We start from the raw sequence: 27,786 nt of genomic DNA, 5'->3' as shown, positions 1-27,786 counted from the left end.
ATTGCTGGGAGAGGAAATTTATTATTTTTTTTCCCCTAAAATACACCTTCTGAAGAAACCTCCAGTTTTATCCACTACTTTGGAGGCGTTATTTTCCGTCAGAGGGAAATGGCTGAGAGTTAATTCATGGGGTACAACACGAGGCTTACAAAGATGCTGGTAGTGAAAGGTTTCCAGGACTTTTGCTGCTCCTTGGTATCAAAGTTTCAAGCGCTGTGAAAATCAAGGCTCCTTAGCGATCCCTGCAGCTTGTCAGCACTTCACAACCCTTGGCACATTCATTCCTTACAGCATTTTCTAGATGCTTAACAGAAAGGACAGGCTTGGCTCTGGCTTTGAACCCACCCAACTTTAAGCTAGAGTATTCTCAGGCCAATTGACAGCTGGAGCCTCTTGATTTACAGCTCACACACAAAGCAGAAGTCTTGAGGATCTGTTTTCACTGGAATTCTTCTTAACAGAGTTCTGGATATTGAAGCCAAATTCATGTTAGAGAGGCTAAGTCTTAAATTCCTTGAAACAATTACAGTTAATTTAATCATGCCATTGTTTAAAGAAAATTAAATGTAAATATTTTGATCTTCACAACAAAACCATTAAAGGGAATAATAAGAATTGTGGTCAAACAAAATCTACGGAGAAAAACAATGCAAGGAAATTAATTCAACTGATTTTGAAGATTGTTGGTGTGTCACAGACAATGCCGAGCTTTATTTCTTGTTATACATTCAAGATCTGTTTTGAGATTTGGAGAAGCAGGTGGGATTCGAGAGAGACATCTCCAGCTATCAACGATAGCTCCCTTCCACGAGCTTGAGCTACAACCCCAAACGCTCTGAAGTTATCCCAAATTTCCTCTCAGCTGAAATGCTTAAGTTTGCTCAGACTTTATATTATGGAGCCATTATTAATGTTTTCTTTCTGTTCACTCTTAAGCCAGTGGTGAGACGACAGGGCGAGTAACCACACCAGAGCAGCTGGACAGACACCTATGGACGGCTTGGTTTTAGGTCAACTGCTGCAAGCAAAGCTCAGATTTATTCCTAAGGAGCAAACTGGTCAGAGGGAACACCTTGTCAGTACACCACCAAGTAAATGATCAGTAATAATCAAAACCAGTGACAAAAGGCTTTTTTTTTTTTCGTAAATAGAACAGCAGGAGCTGTTTAGGGTGAATTTATTTACCAGGATTTGTCTTCTCAAGCTGGTACCATCTGTAAAATGCCCTTTTCTTTTGTTCACTCAGGTCCGACCCCTGCTGCAACAGCCAATGGGAGATCCGGCTCTGACTGATACCTGGAGGAAAAACAAAACACAAAGAGGAAGAGAAAACTTGGTCTTTTAAAAATATTTAAAGTGGTTTATATACCGACAAAAGGATGTTGTCTTACAAAGCCTAGAAACTCAATGTTAATGGCTCAATCACAGAAAAAGTAGAGTTCAAGCTTCTTCCCCCATCCCTAACCGCTTCAGCTTCTCCCCGTTGCTATCCTCAGCCCCGCTCAGGATTCACCCCGGGCTCAGCACAGTCAGCCTCCAGGCAAGTAGGGCACAAATTGGGAAGCCGAATCTGCTGACGACTGAATTGGCCAATTCTCAACCACAGCTTCCCCGGTTCAAAAAGTTCTTCATCTGCGAACTGGGAACAAGTCCCTTACCCACTATTATACGCAGGGAATGATCCTTGGGAGATTTTTATCATTCAGTGCTAGAATAAGGAGGGAGATAAATGCAGAAACGGTTTATGTGATATGGATCAAATCACCCCAGAAATGCAGCGAGGCAGCTAGCAGCTGCTGTAACAACAGCCAGGAAACAAAACAGAAAGGGCAGCTGCCCGTCAGCAAGGCAAAGCAGGATTCAAACCCTACATATCCAGGCAGGATTAGGGACAAAAAGTTCCAGAATTTTTAAAATAAGACTTCTGAGAAAATAGTTAAAGGGGGAAGGAACCCGGAAATTAACACCACTGTTTCCAAAGCATGCCACCAAATGAAAGATCAGTGCAGAAAGGGAAATGTAGCGATCAGGAGAGGAACCAAATAAAGCAAGAGGTTTAAAGGTGCGCTAGGAGGGGAACTGTATGTTCATTTGAAAATTATTTGCTGAATAACTGCAGCTATATCCCAGGCAGTAGGGCTCCCTGTGCTTCCACCAGGCTCTTCAGCTCTCAGGAAGGGTTAACAACATCTAAACTCTCCCGAGAATTCAACTTTTAGGAGGTGCTCCGAGTAACAATATATTGCTGAGCACCACCTGTGCCGACACCTGCTTGGTGCCAGCGCTAAGGCAGGTAGAAGGCTGCTTTTCAGGCAGAAATCAAACCGCCTCTCCCCTCCTGAGATGCGCCAAGGTTTTATTAATCATAATATGATTATGAGATCTTTCTCATAATCATATTTAACTCATGAAAAACAACCCCCTGTAGCTTTACCGCTTCTAATAAAGGGTTTTTACTATGCTTTCTTTGCACTGAACACAGAATTTAGTTAACGTGAGAATGATTTAACTCAAACCTCAGGTGCCGTATTCATGTGGGTTTACTCCAACCAGATTTCCAGAATCACGGGGCTTTATGCTCTTAACTGCTCTTTGTTACAGCGAATCCCAGAGCCTGTGAAGTTTTAATTGTCCCGTGGAAAAGGGATAGGTGTGTTTTAAGTACAGAAGCTGACTGCTGTTCAGCAGAACTCTGCCCACGAACACACCCTGGTTTGGTTTGGTTTCCTGTACATCTAGCGATGGTCTCAGCGCCTGTTCCCCGAGATGGTCTTTGGCTGATGTATGAAGGAGTTCAAACAACAGGGGCTGCTTATCCCCTGGGCCCATTCCGGGATAGATAATTGGGTTTGTACTACTAGGGAAGTGGAATTAACCAGTCAAATGCAAACTTCAGATTCTGCCAATTTAAATCACGTAATACCAAATATATATATACAAAATATATTCCAAATATATATACCTAATACATACCAATATATATCAAATATATATACACTAATACCAAACATAAATCAATATCAATTGACAAAACTCTCTGGCCCAAAATGAGGTGCCGGTCTGGTTGAAATCATGCAATCCAGATACCTGATTGTCAGGAAACGGACTAAGTTTTGTAAATTTGCAGCTTCCCACCTACTGTTACGGTTTTTAAAAGCCATGTCTTTAATACAGGGCTATGGGACACAAATAGTTGTGTCTCACTGCTTTCGGATGCAGGGCTCCTATTAATGAATGGGTTCCAGCACCACTAATTTACTTGTTTGCTACGGTCCACTTACACTTATTGCAGTGAAGTAGCGTTCGTTGAGTGTTTGGATAACAACAGAAGATACAAATGCAAAGCATAATTAGATAAAAATTATAAATAGAGATTAAGTATCTTCAACAAGAGTGGAAGAGTGGAAAACTCAAATTCTGCCCAGGAAGCTGCTTGATACTGTCACGAAGCGGTACAGATGTTAGCCACGTCAGGCAATGTGCTGGAGACAAAGCAAAGGAGCAGGAGCCCGAAGATTCACGCTGAGAACTGCCCTGTGTACTGCCACGTCCACGCTGGACTCCTCGAGAGCCCTCTCAGTTTACAAAATAACTTCTGCAAAATGGAGCGCTGCTACAGGACACGAGATGAACAGATGCAAAGATTGCAAAGACTGATAAATTCTCAATACATTCCTACTTTATTACAGTATCTCCTGGGCAGCGCTGCAGTCCGTGGCACTTTCTGCATCAGTAAAAAGCCCATAGCCAGTTCTGCTCTTTGGCATAGCAATGCTACAAACCCAGCAGCACTGCGTGAGGTATGGCTTAGGCAGCTGACCTTACTCTTCTTCATAGGGATGCAGACCTCCAGAAGCCCCTTCACATCACATTTTCTATCACTTCATCCTGGTTTTTTATTAGTCTCTTCCCCTCTCTCACAGACAGAGTGAAAGCTGAGCTTCTTAAAGGTGTTCTCTACCTATGCCACTCCTCTTTTTAAGACAAAATATTTGTCATTTGCTCATCTGGAGCCTCAATTTAGAGGATCCGTACAATCCAAGGGTGATGATTCAAGGTCATGTGCAAAGTCAGCAGCAGAAGGACGGATCCAGTCTCCTGGATCCCAGCACAGTGTCTTAATCACAAACCCACCCTTCACCCCTTTCAATTAAAATCCCACAGATCATCATGTTAGAGTTTCTTGCATCTCACGTGGATTTTGTAGAGTTGACTCACAGGGACAATGACTAGTCCTACCACCAGTGCCATCCTGTCACATAGGCTGTAATCATGCTACTTTAGAAAATTGCACTGGCAGGAAAAAAGAAATCATCCTGCTGCCAGAAGCAGATTAATGAAAGAAGATCTCTGGAGTAGTGAAAATCCAGCTGCCTGTAGGAAATTCACCCTCCAACTGAACTACGGACCTCAAGGAAGTCTGACGTCCTCTGGGCTCAGGATCAGCAGGAACACGTTGCAATGAGCACCACTAGCTCGCTCACTGAAAATACCCAAGAAAGAAGTGGTAATCACAAAGGATTGTATTAAATCAAAATGCTGACTTGTGTCACACGTCACTCCTTCACATAGCAGGTTACAGTTTGTAATTGTACAATTACTATTCGCAATTATAAACGAAATGGAGATGACAGTACAAGTACACTTTCTCCTAAATAAATTATATGGGGAAGAATTTTCCCTCCCATATACATAAAAGAAATGGCAAAATGCATCATCAAGGGAAGGCAACTGGTATCTACAGTACAAATCTGCTCAGACACCTCAAACCTGCCATTCATCAAGTCTCTGGTAACTGGTTTTCACCTTCACATATAGATTTTTTCAGTGACTCTGTTTTGCATTTCTTTAATGTTTCTTTCAGGAGAGATTTTCAGAAGCACCTGGAACGCATCAGATTTGGAGAAGAAATATCTGACAGTGTCTTAATTCTTCAGTTTGTAAGCAAAGTCCTGGAATCATATAATACGTGCTTGCAAAGGACATCTATCAATTTAGGAGATTAGCAAATGCTTGTTTACAGAAAACCTGCAAAGATCAAAATCATATAAAAACAAATCTTTCCCTCTATTTTCATGAATATTAAAAAAAGGAAATGTTGGTTGGTTTGTTTTATTTTTACATCTAATTTCTCACCACTTCTGATCATCGGTAATTCAGTAATTTTCTTTTCACAATTCAACTATTTAAATTTCACTTGGTCTGTATTTGTATTTGCTGAGCACCCCTGTGTGTAGGTTCCAAACCTTCAGGGATTTTATTCATGTTACAGCACTGCTTTGAGGCTGCCCTCCACCGCACGAGATGCTCTGTGTGTTTAGCATAATACAAAGCTAAGTCCTGAAGATCTCATATCAATTAAGACAGAGACAGAAGGACAAGCCTGAATTGTACAAGCAGACTAACAGGGAAGGGTAGCAGAGCTGCACACTAACGAGTTCCATTATGTATTTTTTCTGAAAAATGACCTCTGCATTTTATTATTCTTATTCTTTTATTGTTATTATTATTATTTTCTTTACACACAATAGGTTAGTGCCATAAAAACTAAGCTGAGAATTGAGAAATATGAATAAAAATTCCTGCTCTACCACAGATTGCTTTCATTGTGACCTCAGGAAAACATGTCTTTTTGTTCCTTTGCTCCTTATGTGTAAAAAATGGAAAAGGCAACACTTCCAAACCTTGCAGAGGCATCATCCATCAAAGCTTTTAGCTTGGCTGCAAAGGGCTCATCTCTGAATACTCCTCCCTCTCTCCTTTACTGTAGTACACAGCAGAAAGATGTTAGTATCAGAAAACATTTCCCCCACCCTCCTTCTACACCTGGAGCCTAAATCAAGAGCCAGCGTCGCCTAACAAGGACGCATTTATCTCTTTAACCTTCGACTTCTGACCATAGCTTAGTTGGCGCCCAGAAACAATTCTGGTGACAACTAAAGCAAATCGCACTGCACGACTTCAAATTATTGTTTGTCAAAATTTGGCATCTCACCTGCCCCACGTAGGGCTAAAAAGCTACCCCCAAGTAAGCTGCAGCTATGTTAAAAGGAGCTTCAAACAACAAGATAGGAAATTCAGCAGGAACTATTATTAGCTCCTGTTTATACTGTCATTTTTCTTATCAGTAGGAGATTATTTATACAGAGCCCAACCCAAGTGCTTCTTGTTTATCTTATTACAGACACCATTAAAAAAGTTTCTATAAAAAGCAGCTCCCGTATTTAGGACCAGCACTAATAAGTGTTATGCTAGGTTTTTGCTTCTTATCAATCATTTCTTTATTTCCAAGTCACCATTTAATATTCTGTTACTATTTTCCAGTCTGCTCTCTCCTCTCAGTACACAAGGCAGCTCTGTAGAATGTCTTCCAGGTTTAATTTTCCATGTCAGATTCATTATCTAAATGACTTTAAAAGTTTCTGGTAATTTTATAAAGACTAAGAGAGCCTAAAAAATTGTTCTACTGCAACAGCTGACTTTAACCTTCAGCTCCGTGTCCCTCTCTTGCATATCCTTGACCTCCATCGCTTCCCACCCACTTTCACTGCAGCACAGGAAAAACAAAAGGAAAAGCAGTTTACAGTTGCAGAGGCTGTAAATGCAAGCCTGTTCGGTGTACTTTGTAGGACTGGGGTTGATATTCCGTGAGTGCACTGCAATATTAGAATTTAGAAAAAGAAGAAAGACAGTTTCGAATGAAATCTTAAGTGCCTTGAAGAATTAACAAAATTAGGTAAAATGGAAGTTTTGAGTTGCAGAAGTTGCAGTGGAAGTTCCTGCACCAAGGACAGAAAGATGACAAGATACAGAATGGGGACAATAATGATTGTAAGCCCAGAGGATGCAGTACTCTCTGATGAGCTAATCCAAGACCTGCAATTTGAAGACATGCAAATACATTTTTTACCTAATGCTCACCACTTTTACGTCCAATTCAGCCAACTGCAAACCCAGCAATAATTAAGAAGAGGAAGTTTTAGGTTCCTAGCTAAAGGTCTAAGATCATTCTGGTTCAGATACACTTTTACTCCTTTCCTCTCTCCATGCCATTCTCCCATTTACATACTCAGCAGAATTTTTAAAGTAGCATAGGAACAGGTAGAGACTGAAAGGAGAAAGTTCACAGCATGGGTAGCCAAGTCAAACAACTCTCCTCCTGGACAGAGCCAGCCATACATTTTTCATTTCATTTGTTTCTTGCTCCTCTTCCCAGGGCAGAAGAGATGAATGGTAAAAGCTGAGCTTGTAATATTCTGCATTTTATTTCAAGTGCTAAATAAATGATTTCCAGCTGATGGAGGGTGGCAGCCAGGGGTTGGGCAAGTCAAATACACCCAACATCTGACATCCAGCCTCCAGAAACAGCTTGCTGTTTGGATTTAAACAAATGGTGGTGAAGGATGCCTGGAACTGGAGAGGAGTGAGAGCATCATGACCTACGTACTGCTACGCCACCACCGGGCTGTGAGCACAGCAGCCTCTCTGGGTGATCTGGCTGATCTGTTCCTGCAGAATTGCCTCCTTTCACATGCTTTCACAGCCCCTTCACCGACCGGAACAGGGTTCCACCTTGATGTGTAATGCAGTGAAGAGGACCCCGAGACACATATCACTGGAAGCTGAGCAGTAACCTGGAGAGATACCACTTCACACCTTTCCTGGGCCATCTGTTAGTGACCACTCTCTGAATTTTATTTATCTTTTTTTTCTCTTGTTTAATGAATGATTTACAGAACATCTTTACCTGGAAGCCTGTAAATACTGAGATGATAACATCTGGGATCATATATTCTGAATGGGGAGGGGTGATGGACATACCTGAAGAACACACAAATCAGCTAGCATTCATCAGGTCTAAGACAAGTCTGGAAGTGAGAGCCCTGGGATACATGCCTTCTGCTCTGGGTCTCTGTCCTGAAATATTTTCAGTCACTCTTTACTGTACCGTGCCTTTGAAAGGAAGCTGATGTTTCCCCCGGTAAAGCATGCCCTTTAACCTGGTCCCTTCAATCTCCTTGAGATTCACTACAGCCATAATTATGTATTTAATAGTGTCGCTTAAGTGCTACCCATCTGCATACACAAGGCTAAGGGTTGCATTTAAAACGAATCAGCTCCCGTAGACCTTCCCCCAGCAAATACATGGAGGATAACTGTTCAACTGCAACGGGTAGCAGGGGGAAGACTCATGCAACACCGTATAGCACAGGCCTTGCAGCTACCTTTGCTTGAGAAAGTGCGTCAGGTGCAAAATATCACTTCATTTTTGTATCTGAAAGGTCCACGGAAACACTACGGGGTTAGCTGCAAAAGGATGTAGTCATTTAACCTTTAGAGCTACCAGGCTTCCCATTGATTTGCCCAGAAAACAAGATAATATTGTAGTGCCATTAGCTCGGTCTTCGTTCCGTCCCACTGCCAGGCTAGAAAGAGACATGTAGTAATATTTTCTCTGACCACCATGTGCATGTGTCCTGGTCTCACCCCTACGTAACACTAACACATTAGGGTTGAGTGGGTTGGATGTGAGACTTAGTCAACTGTATATGAAGAGGATGGTGCCACTGCAGTGGTGCACCTCGAGTACTGTGTTCAGCTTTGGGCCCCTCACTACAAGAAGGACATCAAGGCCCTGAAGTGTGTCCAGAGAAGGGCTACGAAGCTGGTGAAGGGCCTGTGAGGAGCGGCTGAGGGAACTGGGGGTGCTTGGTCTGGAGAAGAGGAGGCTCAGGGGAGACCTCATTGCTCTCTGCAACTGCCTGAAAGGAAGGTGTGGGGAGCTGGGGGTCGGCCTCTTCTCGCAGGTAACTAGTGGTAGGACTAGAGGGAATGGCCTCAAGTTGTGCCAGGGGAGGTTCAGGTTTGAAATGAGGAGACATTTCTGCTCAGAAAGAGCAGTCAGGCATTGGGACAGGTTGCCCAGGGAGGTGGTGGAGTCACCGTCCCTGGGGGTGTTCAAGGAGAGGTTGGACGTGGTGCTTGGGGACATGGTTTAGTGGGTGACATTGGGGGCAGGGGGGTGGTTGGACCAGATGATCTTGGAGGTCTTTTGCAACCTTAATGATTCTGTCCTTCACTTACAGGAGGAACAGCCTGGCAAAGACAAGGCAAGCTCCCAGAGGCTAAACACTGACTCCCCTGAGGGAAGGCCTCATCGCGCTCTACAACTAACCAAAAGGAGGTTGCAGTGAGGAGGGTATCAGTCTCTTTTCTCATATGACAAGTGATAGGACACAAGGAAACAGTCTCAAGTGGCAGCAGGGGAGGTTTAGGTCGGACATTAGGAAGAATTTCTTCATGGAGAGGATGGTCAAGCATTGGAAGGAGCTGCCCGGGGAAGTGGTGGAGTCCCCACCACTGGAGGAAACGCAGATTCCTGGAGTTGTGTGGACATGGTTTAGTGGTAGGTTAGGTTAATGGTTGGACTTGGTGATCTTGAAGGTCTTTTCCTGCCTAGATGATTCTACGAGTCTGTAAATGATTAACAACTGAAATCCAAGACAACAGGTTGAGGATGGAAGGAGCAAAATGACAGGTGTGAAGAGACCGATCTTGACTTTGCTAGGGTCAGCCTGCAAGACAGAGGTATCAAGATATGCACTGAGACGTGGTCAATTAGATCAGCTCCTTTTACTGATACAGACCATCTTAGATTTGGCACAGCAATTCTGATTTAATGGCCCTGCATGCAGTAGTCCAACTGACTGAGGGGAAAAAAAAAAAACAACAAACAAACATTTTCTGCATTTTTTTCTCTTTGCACTACTTCTCTTGAAGGGAAAGGGCAACTCTGACTTACTGTAGATGTGAAGGGTGCCAGAATTTTCAGAATCAGTCTTTGAGTCAGAAGTTTTTCTGTTTGTGTCAGAAGTTTGTCTGCCCTCATAAAAAGCTACGCAGTGGTTAATTTAGATGTGAGACATTTCAGGACCATATTCAAGAAAGAACTGCACATAAGTAAGGGATTGACCCACAAACTGCCAGAATGTCACAGTTCAGGTCCAATTCAAGCAAGCAGACTTAGCATTAATTTTTTGAAGTACTAGTGCTAACATCTGATAAGGCTAATAACATTCCTTAAAGTAATACAAAATGTTAATCTCATGATTTTACAGATGAAACTGAAACCAGGAAAGGACAAGTAATTTGCCCAAGACCACAGATGTGGAAGAAATTCCTGGCTCCACGGCTCAAGCACCCGTTTCTGCCTGCCTACCTCAACTGCTAGCACACACAGCGTCTGCAAACCCAGATCTCCCAGACAGATGGGTTCTCATGACATTTCAAACACTGGAAATATCAAAAAAGAACAACTTCCCTCCTGTTGGTTTGGCATTCCTAGTCATTGAGGATCCTTAAAAAGGATCTATTCCAAGGTCTTTATTCAAGCTTGGTTTTAAAAATGAACAGATGTTATAACTATGATATGGGACTGAGCTATTTATTTTTATCATCGAGTCTTCATCTAAGTATGCTGCTAGCTACACTGGTCTGGACAAGCAGAATACACCTGTAAAGGAGGACTAATAGTGCCCCATGGAGCAGCAGCAGGATTAGTGTTTTTAAAGAGCTCTGGAAATACACCAAAGGAGTCAATGGTATCACTGCAGTTTGCTCACTTGTCCTGAATGTGAAAGAGAGAAGGTACAAGGTAGAGGGTAAAAAAGAACTGCTTCTCCTTCTGTGTAAAAATCTACCAAAATGGTCATCCCCCTCAGCCTCACATCTGATTTTCACTAACCGTGACTCAAAGATGAGCAACTGAAAAAACTTTAAAACTATCACAGACAGCTGGACGTAGTGATACCAGCTTTAGCTGTGTCTCCAGACTTTTTATATGCATTTTACAATATGAATATGTATTATATACACCTCCATCCACAGAGATGTAGATATGCATCTATTTGCAACAAATAACTTAATAATTAAGGAAAAAGGTTTCAGTTTAAGATAAAAACTTTGGGCTTATTATAATGCTGTAAAATAAAATCTGCTAGCATAAGCCACAAGAAAAAAAAAAAGAGAAAAGAACAAGTGATTCACTGGGGAAGTTCCATGATGTGCGGGACAATGGGTCTTAAATCAAAGGCATACATTATCATGACTAAGCTGACAGATCTGCACTGCAATGCAGAAAGCCAAGCAATATTCCAGCATCTGCACCATGCACACATAGGCAGTTAGACACAGTTTCCCAAAATGAAGAAAGGACTCCTGAGCTCTTACCTGTTACCTGTGCAACAACTGCTTGGGAAATTCTCCGATTGGCTAGGAAGGCTTTGATTTCCTCCTTTATCACACTGCTGTCCCTCCTACCAAAACAAAAAAAAAAAACACAAAAGAGCACAAAAAAAGACAGACAGACCAAAGTGCACTTTGAAGATGCAAAATGGCTTTATTTCCTTTATTTAGGGGACGAGGAATGGGGAAGGCAGGCATTAAATAGGCAAAGTGCCTCACCAGTGGACACTTCTTTTAACAAGTGTCACGTTTGAGCAAAGTACCCTAGCAGGAGAATAGATGACTCATGTCCTATATAATTCATATTAGGTGCAGGGCTGCCATATGGAATGTACAAAGTTTCATTACACAGGGATGAATAAATCTCTCATACCAGCATAAAAAACTCAGTCATAAAAATGAGGCACAAAAATAAAAAATAAAGGATAGCAGGGTCTGCATGGTTAGCTACACAAATGAATACACATACACAAACCTTCTCCAGCCTTTCAAGGAAAAGACCCAGAGGAGAAAGATATTGCAACCTCTATCCCCCATCCCTACCTCCCTAGTCCACAGCTTGCACTGAATGAACAAGCACCAGTTATTAAAGCCTTTGTAAGATTTTTAAAAGGAGCACAAAGATAGTTCAGAAGGGACTGTGCTAAAAGGGAAATAATTTGGCAATTGCATAGGGACTGTGATATACAGCAAATTTCAATTGTGGAAGGCACATACTTTTCCCTCCCGCTTCCTCCCTTCTTCCCTGAAAGGTGCAGACAATTAAAGTAACTTTATTAGGCTTTATTATTTGGTGATCTCCCTTCCCCTCCTCCCCTCCTGCCCCAGCAGCTTCCAAGGCAGATTTAAGCTTTTTTGTAAAAAGCAAAATAAATGCTATGTTGGGGGGTTCATTTTTACTTCTGAACCCAACACTCATCCTCCATAGGTCTGAAAAGAGGTTTCAGTTTAAATAAACACTTGAGACTTAATTCATAGGAACCCAAAACTCAACGGAATAATTAAACCCTCAGCAATGGGAACTTCTGCAAACTGCTATAGTAGCCATCTTCCTGTATTATTCCATTATCCTGAAGTTGACAGGGAACAAGGTTGATGGGCTTTTCTTGCTGCTCATCTCTAATCCTCTCCCCTGAAGCCACACCTTTACCCTAAATCTCCAAACATATTTACATCCGGGAGATTATGGACCCTAGTTAACCCATAAGTATTTTATAAATGTTGCAGTTTCAGGGGAAAAGCAAAAAAACAAAAACAACAACAAAAAAACAACCTCCCCAAAAAAACAACAACAACATTCCAACATTATAATCCAAATAGTTTTGAGACGTTTGGCCTTTTCCTATATTTCTTTTTGCTATTGAGCCCACCAACTCCATCTTTCACCGCAGTGGAACAGCCCCTCCTTTAACCTTTGCTATAATGCAAAGGAAGTGGCTAGAAGTAAAGGAAGGTCAGTCTGGAAAAAAATAAGACTAGCTCTCACTAAAGACTTCTGCTTCTTTTTTTTTTATTATTTTTATTTTCCTGCACCAATCTGCAGACTGTGCAAATGCAAGAGGGAGTCAGCCCCTGACACAAACTCTAAACAGATAACATACATGCACTGCAGATCACAGCGGAAATCATTAACCAAGCAGCTTCCCTACTACATATGGAAGGAAATTCAACTGGTATGAATTATGGGAGGAAGACTCATGTGAATTGAGACTCAGAAGTCTTCTGAATAAGAGTAGGGTGGAAATTTAGTGAGCTAGTGTGAATTTTAATCTTTGGTACAGCATGGGAAAAAGCATTTCAACAGGAAAACAGCTTCTGGTACATCTGTGTGCGGCCAGGGATTGTCTACACAAGACTAGGAGGCAGATGAGAGGTACTGGGATAGTGACCTTAAGGGAACTAGCAGGGGAACAGCTGTCTAAAGTTTTCCTGGTAATACCTATCAGTACTAGAGGAATCCTCCAACACGCTGATTTCTTCTGAGGCACTTCTTACTCTGCCTTTCCAACCTCTTTACAAAGACTTCTACTAACCTCATCAGTTCTTCCACTTTGTCATCAATGTCCAAGTCCTCTTCAGAAGCTTCAAAACTGTACGACCTTTGAGCCAAGCTGTTTGCAAGCGGGTAGCGGGTAGGTGACATCTTCCCGTTGAATGCAGACAACCTCTCGTTACTCTCCCTCCCATTCTGATTAGTAGTGCAAGGCTGTGGGGAGGTGTCGTAACTGTTGCTCGGTGATGGGGACATCCCAGAATGCTGGGTCTGTGTTGAAGCTGTGGCTGTAGAGGAAGATGCTGGGACATTGTTGGTGCTGTTGCTGTAGGAACCGCCTCCATAGCTAGACCTTCTTCCAAATTTGTCACTATGCTCTTGATCAAGACGATCCAAGGTTTCCAGCGCGTGAAGGATTTCATGTCTGGTCATTCCTGTACGTCTCAGGCGCTGAAGCAGGTCTATCTGCTCTATGGTAAATCTTGGTTCGTCTGTGTAGTGAGACATGGTTTCCAGCAGACTGAAAACAAGGTGAAATGCAAAAGCAAATATTTCAGTTCAACAGTTCTCTGTGGTACACGGTTAAGTACCTTACTTACAGGAAAGCCCAACTCTGGTCCGACATTAAGCCATGCATCTCCAACCAAGCTCAGCATGAAGCCTCCCATGACTGCTAGCCTCGCTACTTGGCAGAAAGGTTTATTTCTTCAACGTTTTCAAACAGCATTTCTCTTTCCTACTAGTATTCCTTCCACCTCCTCCACTAAACCAGCAGTTACTACTCATCCGCTTTCGATAAACCTGTTACAGAGAGGCAGTGGCTGGTCAGTAATTAAGGCTGCAACTAGATTTCAGACCAAATTGTGCTTGTTGCTTACTGTCCAAACAGAAATCTCACGTTCCCAAACTGACCAGCTAGGTCCAAGGCCAGAGGTGAAGTTTTTGCGGAGAAATTTTAACTAGTTATAACATGAGATTTATGAATCACAACTCTTTTGAATGTGAAGTACAAAGAGTTCCAGTTGCCCTAACTTTTTGTTGCTACCTTGAAAAAAGAAGATAAAAACATGCCTAGCGGAAATTCTAGTGGCCTGTAGGACCAAAGTTGATTTGACTGAAGTCCGATTTCTGAAGTTAGAAACTTTTGAACCTGGAATGTTGTCACAGATCGCCTGCCCTAAGAAGGAAAGTGCAGCACATCCAATTACTACTGAGCTTTCATTTAAAGAAATAAAGTCTGCTGCTTTTTTCCCTCCAAAGGCAGGCTTTTTGTGTAACTCCATCAACATGGTGGCTCATCAAAAGATTTTTTTAACTCCTAAACTTCCCAAGGTACCAGAACAACGAACATCCTATGACTTTGCTGCAGAGCCCAGAAGTGGACCTGAAAAAAAAGCACGACGTGCTCCTTTGATCTCTTTTCCTTCCTAAATCTCCTCACAACAGAGCCAAGTGGCATACAAATGACGAGATCACCTTCAGAACTCAAGATCTGGAGAAGGGACAGCAGACGGAGGGCAGACGGACCTTGGCAAAGAGATCGGGGCACTCTCCAGCCTTTCTGTGAATCTCCTTAAGAGCCAAAGGTTTATTACGGTTCCTGCAGGAGAGCAGGGTGAAGAAATCACTCAAACTCCAGGAGACATGACAGAGCTAATGCAGAATCCTTACGAGCAAGGGCAGACAAAGAGCAGCCTTGGGGAAGTCAAGCAAGAAATCGTGGAAAACCACAAGAAGGAAAACGGCTCTCACGACTGTACTAGGCCTTCCAGGAACAGGGTCACCTGCCTCTCTCCACAGATTTTGAAGATTTCTCCTCTTTTCCAGCTCAGCACTAGCACATGGGAAGACCCCAATGGCCTCCATGGAGTGAGAAGCCTTTTTCAATCGCTGCATTTACTGTCTTTCAGATAAGCACATCACAAAAAGCCAAATTTTGGGGGGGTAGCAACAGGATCTATTCAAGGTAGCAACATCTCACAACACCAGAAGCCACAAGTACGGTGTTTCGGTGCAGCCACCCAGTTTTTAAGGGTAGTCCTGTAGCATGTATGTGCCCGGATGGCCTCAGGGCTGAAGAACAGCCCTGAGAAGTGGTTTGCTTAGGAGAGCTGTAGCTAGACAGTAGCAATGTGAACGTGGTGCTACAAAACCAGGATGCACGCGTCCATGAAAATAGCATTTGCAGCCTGGAAAATCCAAAAATGATAAGAAGCTCTTATCTTTGGCCACTTACAGCTAGCACTGAGTCCCTTTTATTGTTTTAGCATTAGAAATGTGTACGTAGGAAAAGGAAGCAGGAGGACAATACAAGGGGATGACTCCCATCCAAGAAAATGACCATCTGTGAAGACAGACGGACTACAGCCATTTGAGTGCTCCGTTCCAATAGGAATGTGCTGTCCTTCGGGACAATCAATTACTGAAAACGTACGAGCCATTTTCAATCTTAAAAGACAAGCACCCAGATTATTCCGCTAAAACGAGGGCACGGCAGCCAACACAGCAGTGTTCGAGCAACTGACTGGAATCGCAACAACTGAAATTTGGAAGTTGAACCTCAGGCCGAGACGCTGAGAGCTTGACGAGGAGCACTTGTAAACAGACACCATGCGCTGGGTTTGGCCTCTGGGTTTGGGGAGGCTCAACCCTTTTATCCAGCTTCGCGAGAAGTGCCACGCTGACTTACTGACTCACATCACTAACCCCTTTACAGCCCGAAAGTTCCCCCCATCAGCTCCAAGCAGCACGCTTTTCAAATAGAAAATCTCTTTTTAAATGTCTGGACTCGAGATTGTTTTCACTAGATATGCCGGCTCACGTTTCCTTTGAGAGAAACCCACATTTGCCATCTTTTTTACCTTTCTAATGTTACAATTTCCTGAATTATTTATCTGTCAACACCAAGTTTCATGTCCTCAAGAGTTTCATGTCCCCAAGGACTTTGTTGAACTGAAGGATTTAGTGAACCACTACATTCACGCAGAATTACCTCTAATAAAAATTCCTACTTTACTGACTCTTCAAGTTTTAATACCAAAATATACTTCAGATTATCTAGTTTAATTTAATCTCCAGTTTGTCACAGACCTAGCAGCCAAAAACTTTTGTCCTTTTAGTCTCGTGAACTGAAAAACTTGCATCTGACAAAAGGGCGACTTTCCAGATGGCTTCAAAAATGCCACGCAATGTCAAGAACCTAATGTTTCCTGCAGCGGTTTGTGGACATGGGGCAGAAATTCCCTTTAGGATCGGGGTGTGATCCCATCCTTAATTTGTCTAAAATGTCAGGGCTCAGCTTCTAGATTTGTGTTCTTGAGCCAAATTAAAAGTATCCTTTAGTACTACTAATTAAACCTCATGAACTCCAGTGTTCTCATACGCAAGAGAAATAAATGGTTGACTTTCTGTGATACATGGCATTATGTAGGAAACTGATCTGGCCTCCACTTTGTCCCACGTTGATGCAGCAGGGATCTGCTGTGCATGTGCAGTGATTTCAAATGCACAAGGATGTAAGGGTTGCTGGACAAGGCCATGAGAACAAGATATTCAGCGACCTCCAACTCGTGGCCCATGGAGTCCTGTTAATCTGTGGACTGCTTCTACAAGGCCCACAGAAGGCAACTGAAGAATGGTAACCCTACTGTTAGATTAAATCCATCATACTGCGGTCAACGCAACTACTGGAAAAAACATTGGCAATTTGAAAAAAAACAAAACCAAAGCCAATGAGTCCACCAGTCAGTCTGCCCGTGCAAGGTATTCTTCCAGCCCTCTAACCTTTCTAGAAGACTTTGACCCCATACAACTTTTCAACGCTTCAAAAGAAGGTACGAACACCAAAATCATATACAGAATCTCACTGCTGCTCTCACCGATGTCATGTACAGAGGTAAAAACTCCCTTGCTTATAGCTACATGCACAGCATATATTGCATCTGACCTACTTCTTACTGGTCTTACGTCATTCACGTTTTCATGTTCTGCTCTACACAACCGTAACATCTAGAAACAGTGCGTCTGAGACAGTTTTGTGTGTTGAAAATAACTGCTGGAATTGGGAATTTTCCATTAAAAACCTAAAGCAAATATTGCAAAACTTGGTATTATTGAACATGTTCCAACGCTGCCAACTACCTACCATTTTTTTAATGAATAACCCCACTAACATTATTTAGAACGGTTATTCTAACAAGGCTTCAGTTATTTTCCATTTTCAAAATATTTTAATAAACTTATCCTGTTTAAAGATCAATTTACAAAGCAGTTAAGTAAATCAACCATTTTAGAACCATCTTAATTTCATTCATCTCATTAATTAATGGATATTCTCTACTACTTCCTCTCTCCCCACCCTTATTGCTATAAGAGCCTCTTATCCTCCTGAACTCCTCTGGCTAGCTATAATCCAATTTGCTTTCCCCCCTCTTTTTCCTTGGGAAAAAAACCTTCAAATGCATAAGCAACAAGAAGCAAAATAAGATAGGGACACGTAGAACGATTGGGGGTGTGCAAGAGAAAAATCAAGGCAACAAAAATTGTTTCTGGGAACAAGACCAGAACAGGCAGCTCTGCTGTGATCAAACTTCAGCCAACTTTGCTGCTGATGTGGCAAAATATCCTCAAAACTAGCAGATCTTGGTTTACCAAAGCTCCCACCAGTCATGATGAGGAAATGGATGAAAAAAGTGCCAACCAGGAGAGAATCGACATGCATTTGTCTCCCTGAAATTTTGAAAGCAAGACTTTTGTAAAGTACTAATTAGACGCAAAACTAAAATTGACCAATTTTGCAACAACTGAATCTGGGTCTTAAAATGGATCAAGCTTACTTAGATCCTGATAGGGGGAAAAAAGAAAAGTAGTTTAAAATATCAAACTTATTTACATTTCTTACATTAAGTTAGCCGTCATGCCCCATGTAAGATGGCCCAATTCCACCTGGTATCTATAAAGCATTAAAACTTCATGCTTGTATTTTGTGCCTCATCCCAGAGGAACCTGAGGGGTCTAAACACCAGAGTGAAGGGAGACCTAAAGGAGATAAATTAAAAAAAAAAAAAATCCACTTTTTTTCACCCCCACATCCACAGAAATAAAATATCCAGCTGGTCCCAACCAGTAAGATGCGGCATCAATCGTTTCTACTTCTAACACCACTTTGTGAAATGAAGGCTGTCTGGGGACACAGAAGCTGTTTAGTGACATTGCTCTCAACACCCTTTTCCCTGTCATACCACCGAGAGCTTTTTAGGCTTTTTTTTTTTTTTTTTTTTGGTATTAAGTTCTCCCTGTAGGTATGGGGCTCTCCCCCTCTTTGGAAGTCCTGATCTTGAGCCAGGCGCATGTGGCCAGACATAGAGGTATTCTCTCTCATGAAGAAAAATAAGGGAAAACACAAGAGGATTTCCCCACCTACCACCATGGCTGAAAACCATGCAAATTCAGGTATCATTTACCCAACGCTAACTTTCTAGGTGGTGAACACAGCAGAATAATCCCATTAAAAGGCCAAGAGCAGGAAGTGGAGAACTCCATGTCCAATTGAACTTGCAGAAGTTCAAAGCAATTCAATTACCCAGTTGGGAATAAGGCCAGAACACTGGCCTTAACACCTCGAGCACTTGAGAAAATGGCTCTGGACTCTTCAATGATCAGAAGAAATCATTTTTTCCTCTCTGCTACTTACTGTACATGAGTAGGAAGTACTCCAGCATCAGTGAAGAGATCCTTTTCTGCAGAGATCCCTCTCCACATCTCCATTAAAATTCACTTCTTTATCTAATAAGCTCTGCAAAGCTCAAGACACTTACAAAACCAGTTGTGCTTCCAGATACGAGACCTATATTTGATATAATTCTGCATAATATGGATGTGGGCTAGTGCCAAAGTGTTCAGAACAGGATCCCAGGTCTGGTAATTGGTTTAAGAACCATTCTGATAAAGTCACATCAACTGTGGCAAACAGGATGGGGAGAGATGCCAACTTCCCCCTTCTCCGACATATGGCATGTCCTGCCGGTGCAGGGCTGGCAGGGCACTTGTAAGCTTATCTTTTATAACACCACCACTTTTGGTCGCATAAAACGCACCTTCTTGCTGTCACTGAATGCGATCTTGAACTTTAAATAAAGGTGCGCACAAGGTAAAGTTGCGCAAGTTCAGCTTTCCAGCTGTAGTAAGTTACCCATCAGTATACAGCAAAGAATTGCCCTTCTACAACTAGTTAACCAAACGCATTTTAATTATCACAGTGTTTCCATAGCGTGAACTCCTTAGCCTGTGAGTTTTTCCCTTCGTGAACATGCATATAGTACTGGTGAGAGGTGCTATCGGACCACCGTGGAGACGTACGTCCTCTGGCTGTCACAAACGTACAGCAAGGATCCTTGTTCGTTTGGAGCGGGCTGCTACGTTTCCCTGCTACGTGAGGTCTCTGATCTAGACAGCAAACGAAAATGGATATTCAGCACAGCACTGCTTTTTCCAAAGGTGATAGGACTTCCTTACCAAGCAGCCTGATATTCAGCACCCTGAGTCACATGAACTATGGCTCCAAATATTTCCCATCAGAACCAGTAACTACAACGGAACTACAGTAACTGCAGTAACTGCAACGGAATTCCACTTCCAGCTGCCCAGTTTACTTGTTTAGCCATGCTTTACATTGTGTGAGCTTGCTTTTCTCTCTGTACATTTTTGCAAGATCCAAGCACCCAAGCGAAGTTCCGTTCACTCCTTCCCTTTACACATTTCATCCCACTGTTACCCATCCGGGATGCAGCTGGTCCTTACAAGATGCCGGAGGTGGAGTTTCTTTCTGAGCTAGAGCTGTTCCACAGCCACAATGGTTGACGTACATCACAAAGTGAGCGCCACACACCCAAGTTCAGAGGCTAAGTCTCCGAGACCCATCAAGCACAGCTTTAAGACACTGATGGAACTCAGTTGGGACTTTTAGGGCAGAACGCTCTCTCATCTTCTGAAATTCAAGCTTTGCCCTTTTCTGTTCTTACTTCAGAAGTGCATCTCCTTTTATTCACAGCCAATTTAAGCGCTTCAGAAATGCCCAAAGCCTTGCACCACATTAAGCAAGCCGCCTTCAAAACACTAGTTGATGCTATGAATTTTGGGTCCCAGAAGAGGATTAAGGATCTGACTCATCTGAGCCAACATTTACGCTTATCAGTTGCAACTCCAGTATTTTCAGTGGAGTTGTACCAGTTTTCAAGAGGGGGAAAAAAAATCAGGCCTCAAGTGTTCATCATGTCAACGAACACAGAGCCATCCTTATCCATATGTTAGCATAATTATCTCCTGCACTCTTAGTTCTGATTTTCAAAGAGGACTCTACTCCCATTCATCCTGATTCACAAACAAAATGTAATGCTTGTAATGACTGCTCTCATCCCAGGCAAACGAAAACCTCACTTTGCAGCAAGGAGTGAAATCAGACTACAAGCTGATCTATCGAGGTTAAACGTCACCGGTTCTGTTTATGAATGCAAAACACCGTCTTATGAATGCAGAACACTGCCATACGCTTTCGATCAAAATGGTGACAGTTAATAAGAGCAGCCTGAAACTTCTGAAAATAAATCCAACGTAATCAAATACTCACCGCTACACAAATTACAGAAGGCAAGCTGAGAGCAGAATATCAACATATCATTTCTTCAGGAAGCTTCAAGTTTCCTAGCTAGTTAAAGAGCCCCAAACCCAGACACACTTCTTCTACATAAGCTGTTCTTCCACTCAGCCTTTGATATTCTTTGCTGCTGATAAAATATTTTTTACTGGATGCTGGCACACTGGCAGCAAGCAAACCCTAGCAGTTTTGCCACTAATTCCACTTGGGTGCGTAACTTGCTGTCCTTTATAGTATCCACTTTACATCTTTGGAAAAGGGAGAGAGAACTCGAGATCAACCTTACAAGGGAAAGATAGAATATAAATGCCAATTATTGTCACAATCCAAGTCTTACAAAAGGCACTGACCTCTGACTAAGCATAGGGCTGGCAGCCAGATACTTCTGAATTCTGCTCCAGGCCCAGACTGATTCACACTGACACCTTATCTGTCTAACCCTAACGTTCCCTACTTCCACAACGAGGGCTTCCTGCTATTGTTGCAATTCTCCAGCAACCAGGCAGGAATTCAAACTCTGAGGCTGGATTCAAGGGCAGAACGAGGGATCGGCAGGACTGACACACACACAGAAAAGCCCAAGTGGCAGCTGAGCGCCGAACCAGGGCCCAAAGCCCAAAACTGTGCCAAGAGCAAAGGAGGAGCTCCTAAATTTGGGAGCCAAAGACCAAACTCCAGATACATAAACTCTGTAACAGAATCAGGGCCGAATCCATGTGTTTGAGTTACACAGTTACACAAATCTCTCGACACAGTGAAATACTCTCTAACTCACAGGAAGAAACAGAGTTATTGTGGTAAAAAGCCGTAAAACACCACTATCAACTGAGACATGGGTCTAACCTAGACATGGGCCTACCTGACACGGGCCTACCTAACATGGGCCTACCCAACATGGGCCTAAACTGGCAAATCCCATATTTTTTGCTGTCAGGGTTACAGGGGTAGAAACAATGTCATCTTCTGTTTCCTGCAGATCTTGACCAGTCCTGTATTAAAAACATGAAAATCTCAGAAATTTTCTGTATCAGGTTTGGTAGTTGGAATATCTGAATACTGGAAACACCTTCCCAGTGACCAAGGGACAAGAAATCAATACTATGCTAATTTTTGAGACTGAGAGCTCAGAGAAAGAGACTGGCCTTCAGACAAGATGAAATGACTTGTTCCAAGGCCCAAAGGCATTCTGCAGGAAGGCAGACCAAGCGACGGGCCAAAACGTGAGCATTTTCTCACCACACGAACAGTCATCCTACATGATCCATCTGTAGCATCAGATATGACAAGGTGTAGGACATGCTTTAAAGGATGCCATCACCAGGATTTCCACCACCCCTCTTCCACATGTGAAGAGAAAGAGATGCTCTGAAGTATTATAGGCACCTGCGTTCTCCCGCAGGATGTATCACTAGCAGTAACAATAAACAACTTCCTTATAAGAAAAAAATGTTAGTTCAGAAAACTGAAGTCAAAAACCAGCAAATACCTAAAATTTACCTACCCCTAATTTTGTGTTCAACTACAAAGCAAATTTTTCCCCCACTAGAAAACAGTCCGCAAGCACAGTTTTACTGGGATTCAGTCTTAGTGAAGACAGACATTATACTTGGAGAACAACTCAGGCATAGATTACCAGCAGCTCCTTGAAGAATATAAATCCTAATGGCAAAAACATGGGCTTTTGTCTACATTTGCTTCCATATTAGAGTTTTACTTAAAAGCATTTTAAAAAGAAACACACATCCTATTAATGCTCTTAAAGTAACAGACTCTCATGTAGACCAGACCCAAGCTAGGGAGATTTCCTCTTATACGACACAGAGAAGACACAGTTTGCATCCTCATAATAAATCCAAATCTTTATGCCCTACTCAGAGCAGGAGGAGAATACCTCAAGACACAAGTCCTGAGGGTGCAGATGCGTGATGGAGGGTGAGCTGACTTCAGAGCACACAACAACAAGAGTGGGTCCCTTCCAGCTCAGGATATTTTATGATTTTAGATCCCTGCAGCAGGGGCTGGTCCTGCTCTTCTCCCCTCCTGCATAGCTTGGGGGAAATCTCCACAAACCTGCTCAGTTCACTAACCCAGCAGGAAAATAAACCCACCGATCAACCCATAGCTACTTTTCTTGTATGGGTAAAGGAGCTGATTTAGCCTAGAGAAGGCTCTGATGATTGCCATCACCAACCAAATGGGGATGGGTCAATTTGGCCAAAAACAGAGGAAGGCACACAGGGAACAAGATTCCTTGTTTCTTGGGTTAGCTGCCTGTGAAAGCATGGATTAAGTCATCTGGCTTATTTTAAAAGTAAAACTAAAGGCTCAGACAAGACATTCTTTCAGTTACAGAAGCTTAAAATGTCAACTGAATGTTTCTACAGCCACCAGCTATTTACACTACACCTTGTCGTGACGAGAGATGAAGACAGCAAGTTAGCTGCAGCCTCTTTCACCGAGGTTTAATTAATGTGCTTTGTGTCACATTTCAGGGAAGCTGGACAGTCACCGCCGCTCAGCCGGACGGTGACTTTCCGAGCCGCCATAATCCAATGGCTGTTCTTCAGAGCGTGCCAATTTTGAGATCATTCACATACTTGTTCTTTTCTTTGTGCTGTTTTTCCTAACTGATGACAAGACTTCAGCCCAGTCCTTTTTTTCATCTGCATTACTCACCCTGATTTTCTTTCTACTCAGCAGGCTTTTACTCACTCCCAAAACAGCTCTGTCATTGCTGGCAGTTAGATCCATAAGCACCAGCCTGACAATTCAGGTAAACTTTAAGTGGCAATGCTAAAACTGCCCGGTTCCATCTGAAATCGTATTTTGAGAGAGACCTTGAAACATGCAACATAAATACTGATGGCCAGATCTTACCATTAACACACATTAATTAATCTATATTGTGATCCTGTGAGGTACAATTGCTCCCATTATATTTATGAAGAAACCAATACAAATACACTCGCATTAGTGACAGAAGGACTTAGTTTCAGATAAATAAATAAATATTTTGAGACCAAAATCAAGATTCTCGTGTTCACATCATGCCTCAAATTCCTCTCAAGTACTCACTCTCACCCAACTGGAGATAAAAATTAGGTAGGTGAAATGGTAATTGCAGCCAGCTGCCTACTTTGCTCTTCTGACGGATAATGCTGCCCCAGGGTATGGATAACCAAACTACCCTCTAACCATGGCAGTTCTAAGCCTGATTTATTCATGTAAACCAACTTTAATTTCAGCTTGTTTTAAAACCCTGGCCTGAAAATTGAATGCCTCAGACATCGCTTTATAACCTACTTCACCTCTGTTGGAGAGGTGAGCACACAACTGGGGGCAGTTGTTATATCAGCTGTTCCATTTTTATCTTACTCGGTATCTAAGTTAAAACTCTCATACTGCTATTGCTTATTACTTTGAAAAAAACTCTTTCCTGCTTAGAGGGCTGATCAAAACAAATTGCAAACTGCATCTGAGTTCTGATCTTCACCGCAGATTTGGTAGTTGTATTCCTGCTCTACATAGCCCATGCACACTTTTTTTTTTTCAACAGTCACTACAAGCAGATACACCTGATGGGTCATCATTTCACAATGGATTATAGGCTGGGGGATGTGATACTACTCTGTTTTTCTAATGACTTTTCTTTTTAAAAAGATATCTATAGTTTAATCTGGAAACTTTAAACTGAATTGGGTCATCTTGGGCCACTTCCTCTAATTTAATACTTTCCAACCCCCTCCAAATAGCTTCACTCCAGCTTTCACCCAGTCAGAAATCATTCACCTATACTTATATTGCATTCTTGATGACTGTGTTAACTGCACATACACTGGAATCAATCAAAAAAGCAGCTACCTTTCTGATGGGGGTGGCAGCTGATTAACACTGCACGTCAATGTGCCACAGTGATTCCAAAAAGCAGCAGAATAATGTGATAACCTACTAAAACTGCACAGGGGCAGAACACACCTAATATCTGGCTAAAGCACGAGAAATTTAGACTATATAATTCATTGCTTGGAAATTTGTTAGAAGTCCGATTCAAAGTTAAGGCTGCTAGACTGTCCTCGTGCTCATCCAAAGCACAGAGGAGCTCTAAGATCACTCTGCAGACTCAGAATTACCAGCATAATAAAGATGCACAGGGCAGTGTGGCCTTACCTCCAGGTTTCTTTCCTGCTGTGAACTAGATCTTTACGATTTCAAGTGATGGCTATTTAATACTGAAATCCAACATATTTCCAGCTAAAACAAAGAAGAGGAGGTGACTCAGGGGACTGTCAACAGGGTAAGAAACCACTAGTTTCCAGTGGAAGACTAAGTCACCAGCAACAGAAAACAACTAATTAATGGTTGTGTCAAGAAGCCTGCTTGAAGTACGTTGGTGGTTTAGTTTCCAACATAAACCATTCTTTTGTCAGCTGCTACTCTTTGCTGTGGCTCTACGCAGAAGTCTACAGTTGCATTGCCACTTGCACTATGAATGTCCACATGCTAGCTGAATTATCTTCATCCTTGAAATAACGCATCTGGGACAACTCTGACTGCATTCACGGCAGCCCACTGTCTTGATTCTGTTCTTCAAGACAGGATTTCTCTTTCTAACTCAGTCTGACAGAAGGTACAATCAGAAGCCAAGAGGTCAAAGCACCTCAAGAATCTGATTGCCACTGGACAAGCATTTAGTCATGCCTGTAAGAGGTATGGGGAACAGTGATACAGGACTGTTCAGTGAGAGAGATGGATGACAGCACAGTACAGGACAAGCTGCTCCTTTTAGCCTGACAAGCTTCAAACTTTGAATTAATTTGCTTATTTATTGAAGAAAACAGGATGGGTACCAATTACATTTAAGATTCAGTAAGACACTTAAAAGAACAAACTAATAGGCTCAAATTCAAGCATGAGATTTAGACAACTTCACTGGGATTCACAGTTCAGCAATTGTGGCTTGAACCAACACATTTAATGCTAACGTTAGCTATGCTAGGGTTTTTTTTTGCCTTTGCTATGCAACTTATAGGGCTTACTCATCTCCTTTCACCAAGTCTGTGGTGGTGCTCAACTCTCTTACACAGCTCTGGTATCCCTCTACTTTGTTCAGGAGATGTATGGAGAACTCCAGCTTTTAATGGCACCCTTTCTCTGATCAAGGCTGAGTTTCTAAGCACTGCACGATTTTCCTTCCCTTTCAGTGACACAAAAGCAGAAGTAGAAATAACGTATCAGCCAGACCAAGCAAAGAACTTAATGCTACTGTTTGCTGGTCTAAACGTCAAGCAAATGCCAAACCAGCAGAACTATCCAGCTTAGCAAACTGCTGATTATCATTGCAACCATTTCACTCCTCTTTCCAGACAAAACAACAGCAAAATATCTCTCAGGATATCTTTCTGTTTTGTTTTTAGCTTGTACTTACACTACTGGAAAAGTTCTGAGCATACTTTACATGGGGATGGGACGTTATAAAGCCTCTTGGGGGTCTTCAGTGTTATTCACCATTCTGTAAGACACAAAAGATATAAAAACATTAGATATTTCTGTGAAAGACGAATTCTGACTTCTTGTTATCTGGCTTACAATTATACAACCAGCTTACAGAGGGCAACCTTCTGGCTGTTTCACCAGGCAGTAGCCCCAAATCACTTCACTTGCCAGTAGGAAAAGCAAAGATAAGCTCTGAAGGATTCTCCTCCATCACCCAAATCCACCTTCTGTTGAAAGTGATGTGTACCAACCACTAAATATAAACACGATTAAGAAAAATGCTCCCTGGAACCACTGAATTTTCTTCTTTCAATTTCTATGTTTTATTCTGTGAACCGTTAAAGCCTCGTCCGCTTTCTTCCCTTTGCCTTCAGTAGAAGCTTTGCCATGGCTTGCAACAGACCCATGGTTTTAAAGCCCGGTAAATAATCCTTTGTACCCAACCACCCTATGGACTACAGTGACTCATGTTACACATGAACGCTTTACAGATCTAAGCAAGGCCAAGCAGATGAGTATTCTGAGCTTGTGTACACCAAACAGATTAAAACCTGGAAATGATGACTCACATTACTCTTGATAATCTGTAACTAATCCAGATCCATACAATCTATATGATCAATATAATCACAGACATATGCTTCAATGCACCTGGAAGATTCCTAAGGAGAAAGTTGATGTCTGGTAGCGTAATCAGTCCACAGACAAAAATTTAAATTACAATTGATTTCTTTCAGCCACAAGTAAATTAATCTGCGCAATCATTTAGCCTTATGACAGTTACCTACCCTTTTAACTCACAAAAGCTATTAAAAGGATTATTTGGCTAACATCCGCAAAGAGCTCAGAAGACAGGTACTATGTTCCGAAAAGGAATGACCTAATAGAAATTTCTTCAGCTATCACCACTGATGTCTTTCTCCACAAACTAACACAGACTGAAAGTGCTTCGAAAGTCAAACTATTAACCAACAGGAAAGAGAAAGGCTGGATATTAGATCCAGGCAGATGTGGAAAGATCTAGAGGGAGTATTTACACTTCAGGCTCTGTTCTGTGATTACGTGAGCTGGAATAGAAAGCAATTGGGTAGAGAAGCAAGGGGATTTACATGGAATAGTTTACTCTGCTCCAACAAGGGTTTGTCTGCAGTATTAGCACCCAAGCCTCGTGGCTGGACACTCCTTGGCTCTTCTCAGTGTTAAATGTGGTCCAAATGCTACAGCGAGGATCTTCCTTTATCTCACCCAAGGACCTGCTGAAGGCTGTGGGGAAGAACTGCACCTCTTCTAGATGGAGCCCACTGGGCGTACACAGCCTATACCAGGCTCACTAGGTACACACCGCATTATTTAAATGAGTTTTTGATTTTCTGGTGAAAATCTTTGGAAGTTTCAGGGCAACAAG

At 42.3% G+C, this 27,786-nt stretch overlaps 1 protein-coding gene across 22 annotated transcripts in view; it reads right to left on the bottom strand.

Annotated features, from left to right (window-relative positions):
• HMBOX1 (homeobox containing 1) overlaps window positions 1-27,786 on the bottom strand; it is a 119,308-nt gene that overhangs the window by 50,895 nt on the left and 40,627 nt on the right. For 16 of the 22 annotated variants that reach the window (XM_083828649.1, XM_083828650.1, XM_083828651.1 and 13 more), the window contains 4 exons: window positions 26,314-26,397; window positions 13,278-13,757; window positions 11,230-11,315; window positions 1,186-1,296 (listed from right to left, as the gene is read on the bottom strand). In XM_083828649.1, coding sequence (XP_083684775.1) covers window positions 1,186-1,296; window positions 11,230-11,315; window positions 13,278-13,757; window positions 26,314-26,336 — 700 coding nt within the window. In that variant the 5' untranslated portion in view covers window positions 26,337-26,397. Of the gene's footprint in view, window positions 1-1,185; window positions 1,297-11,229; window positions 11,316-13,277; window positions 13,758-25,055; window positions 25,140-26,313; window positions 26,398-27,786 lie in introns of those variants that run through there. The other 6 variants (XM_083828648.1, XM_083828646.1, XM_083828656.1 and 3 more) reach the window with 3 other exon arrangements.

Source organism: Anser anser (genome assembly GCF_964211835.1).
Source record: "Anser anser genome assembly, chromosome: 3".
NCBI lineage: Eukaryota > Metazoa > Chordata > Aves > Anseriformes > Anatidae > Anser > Anser anser.
This window is presented reverse-complemented; position numbering and strand designations above follow the sequence as displayed.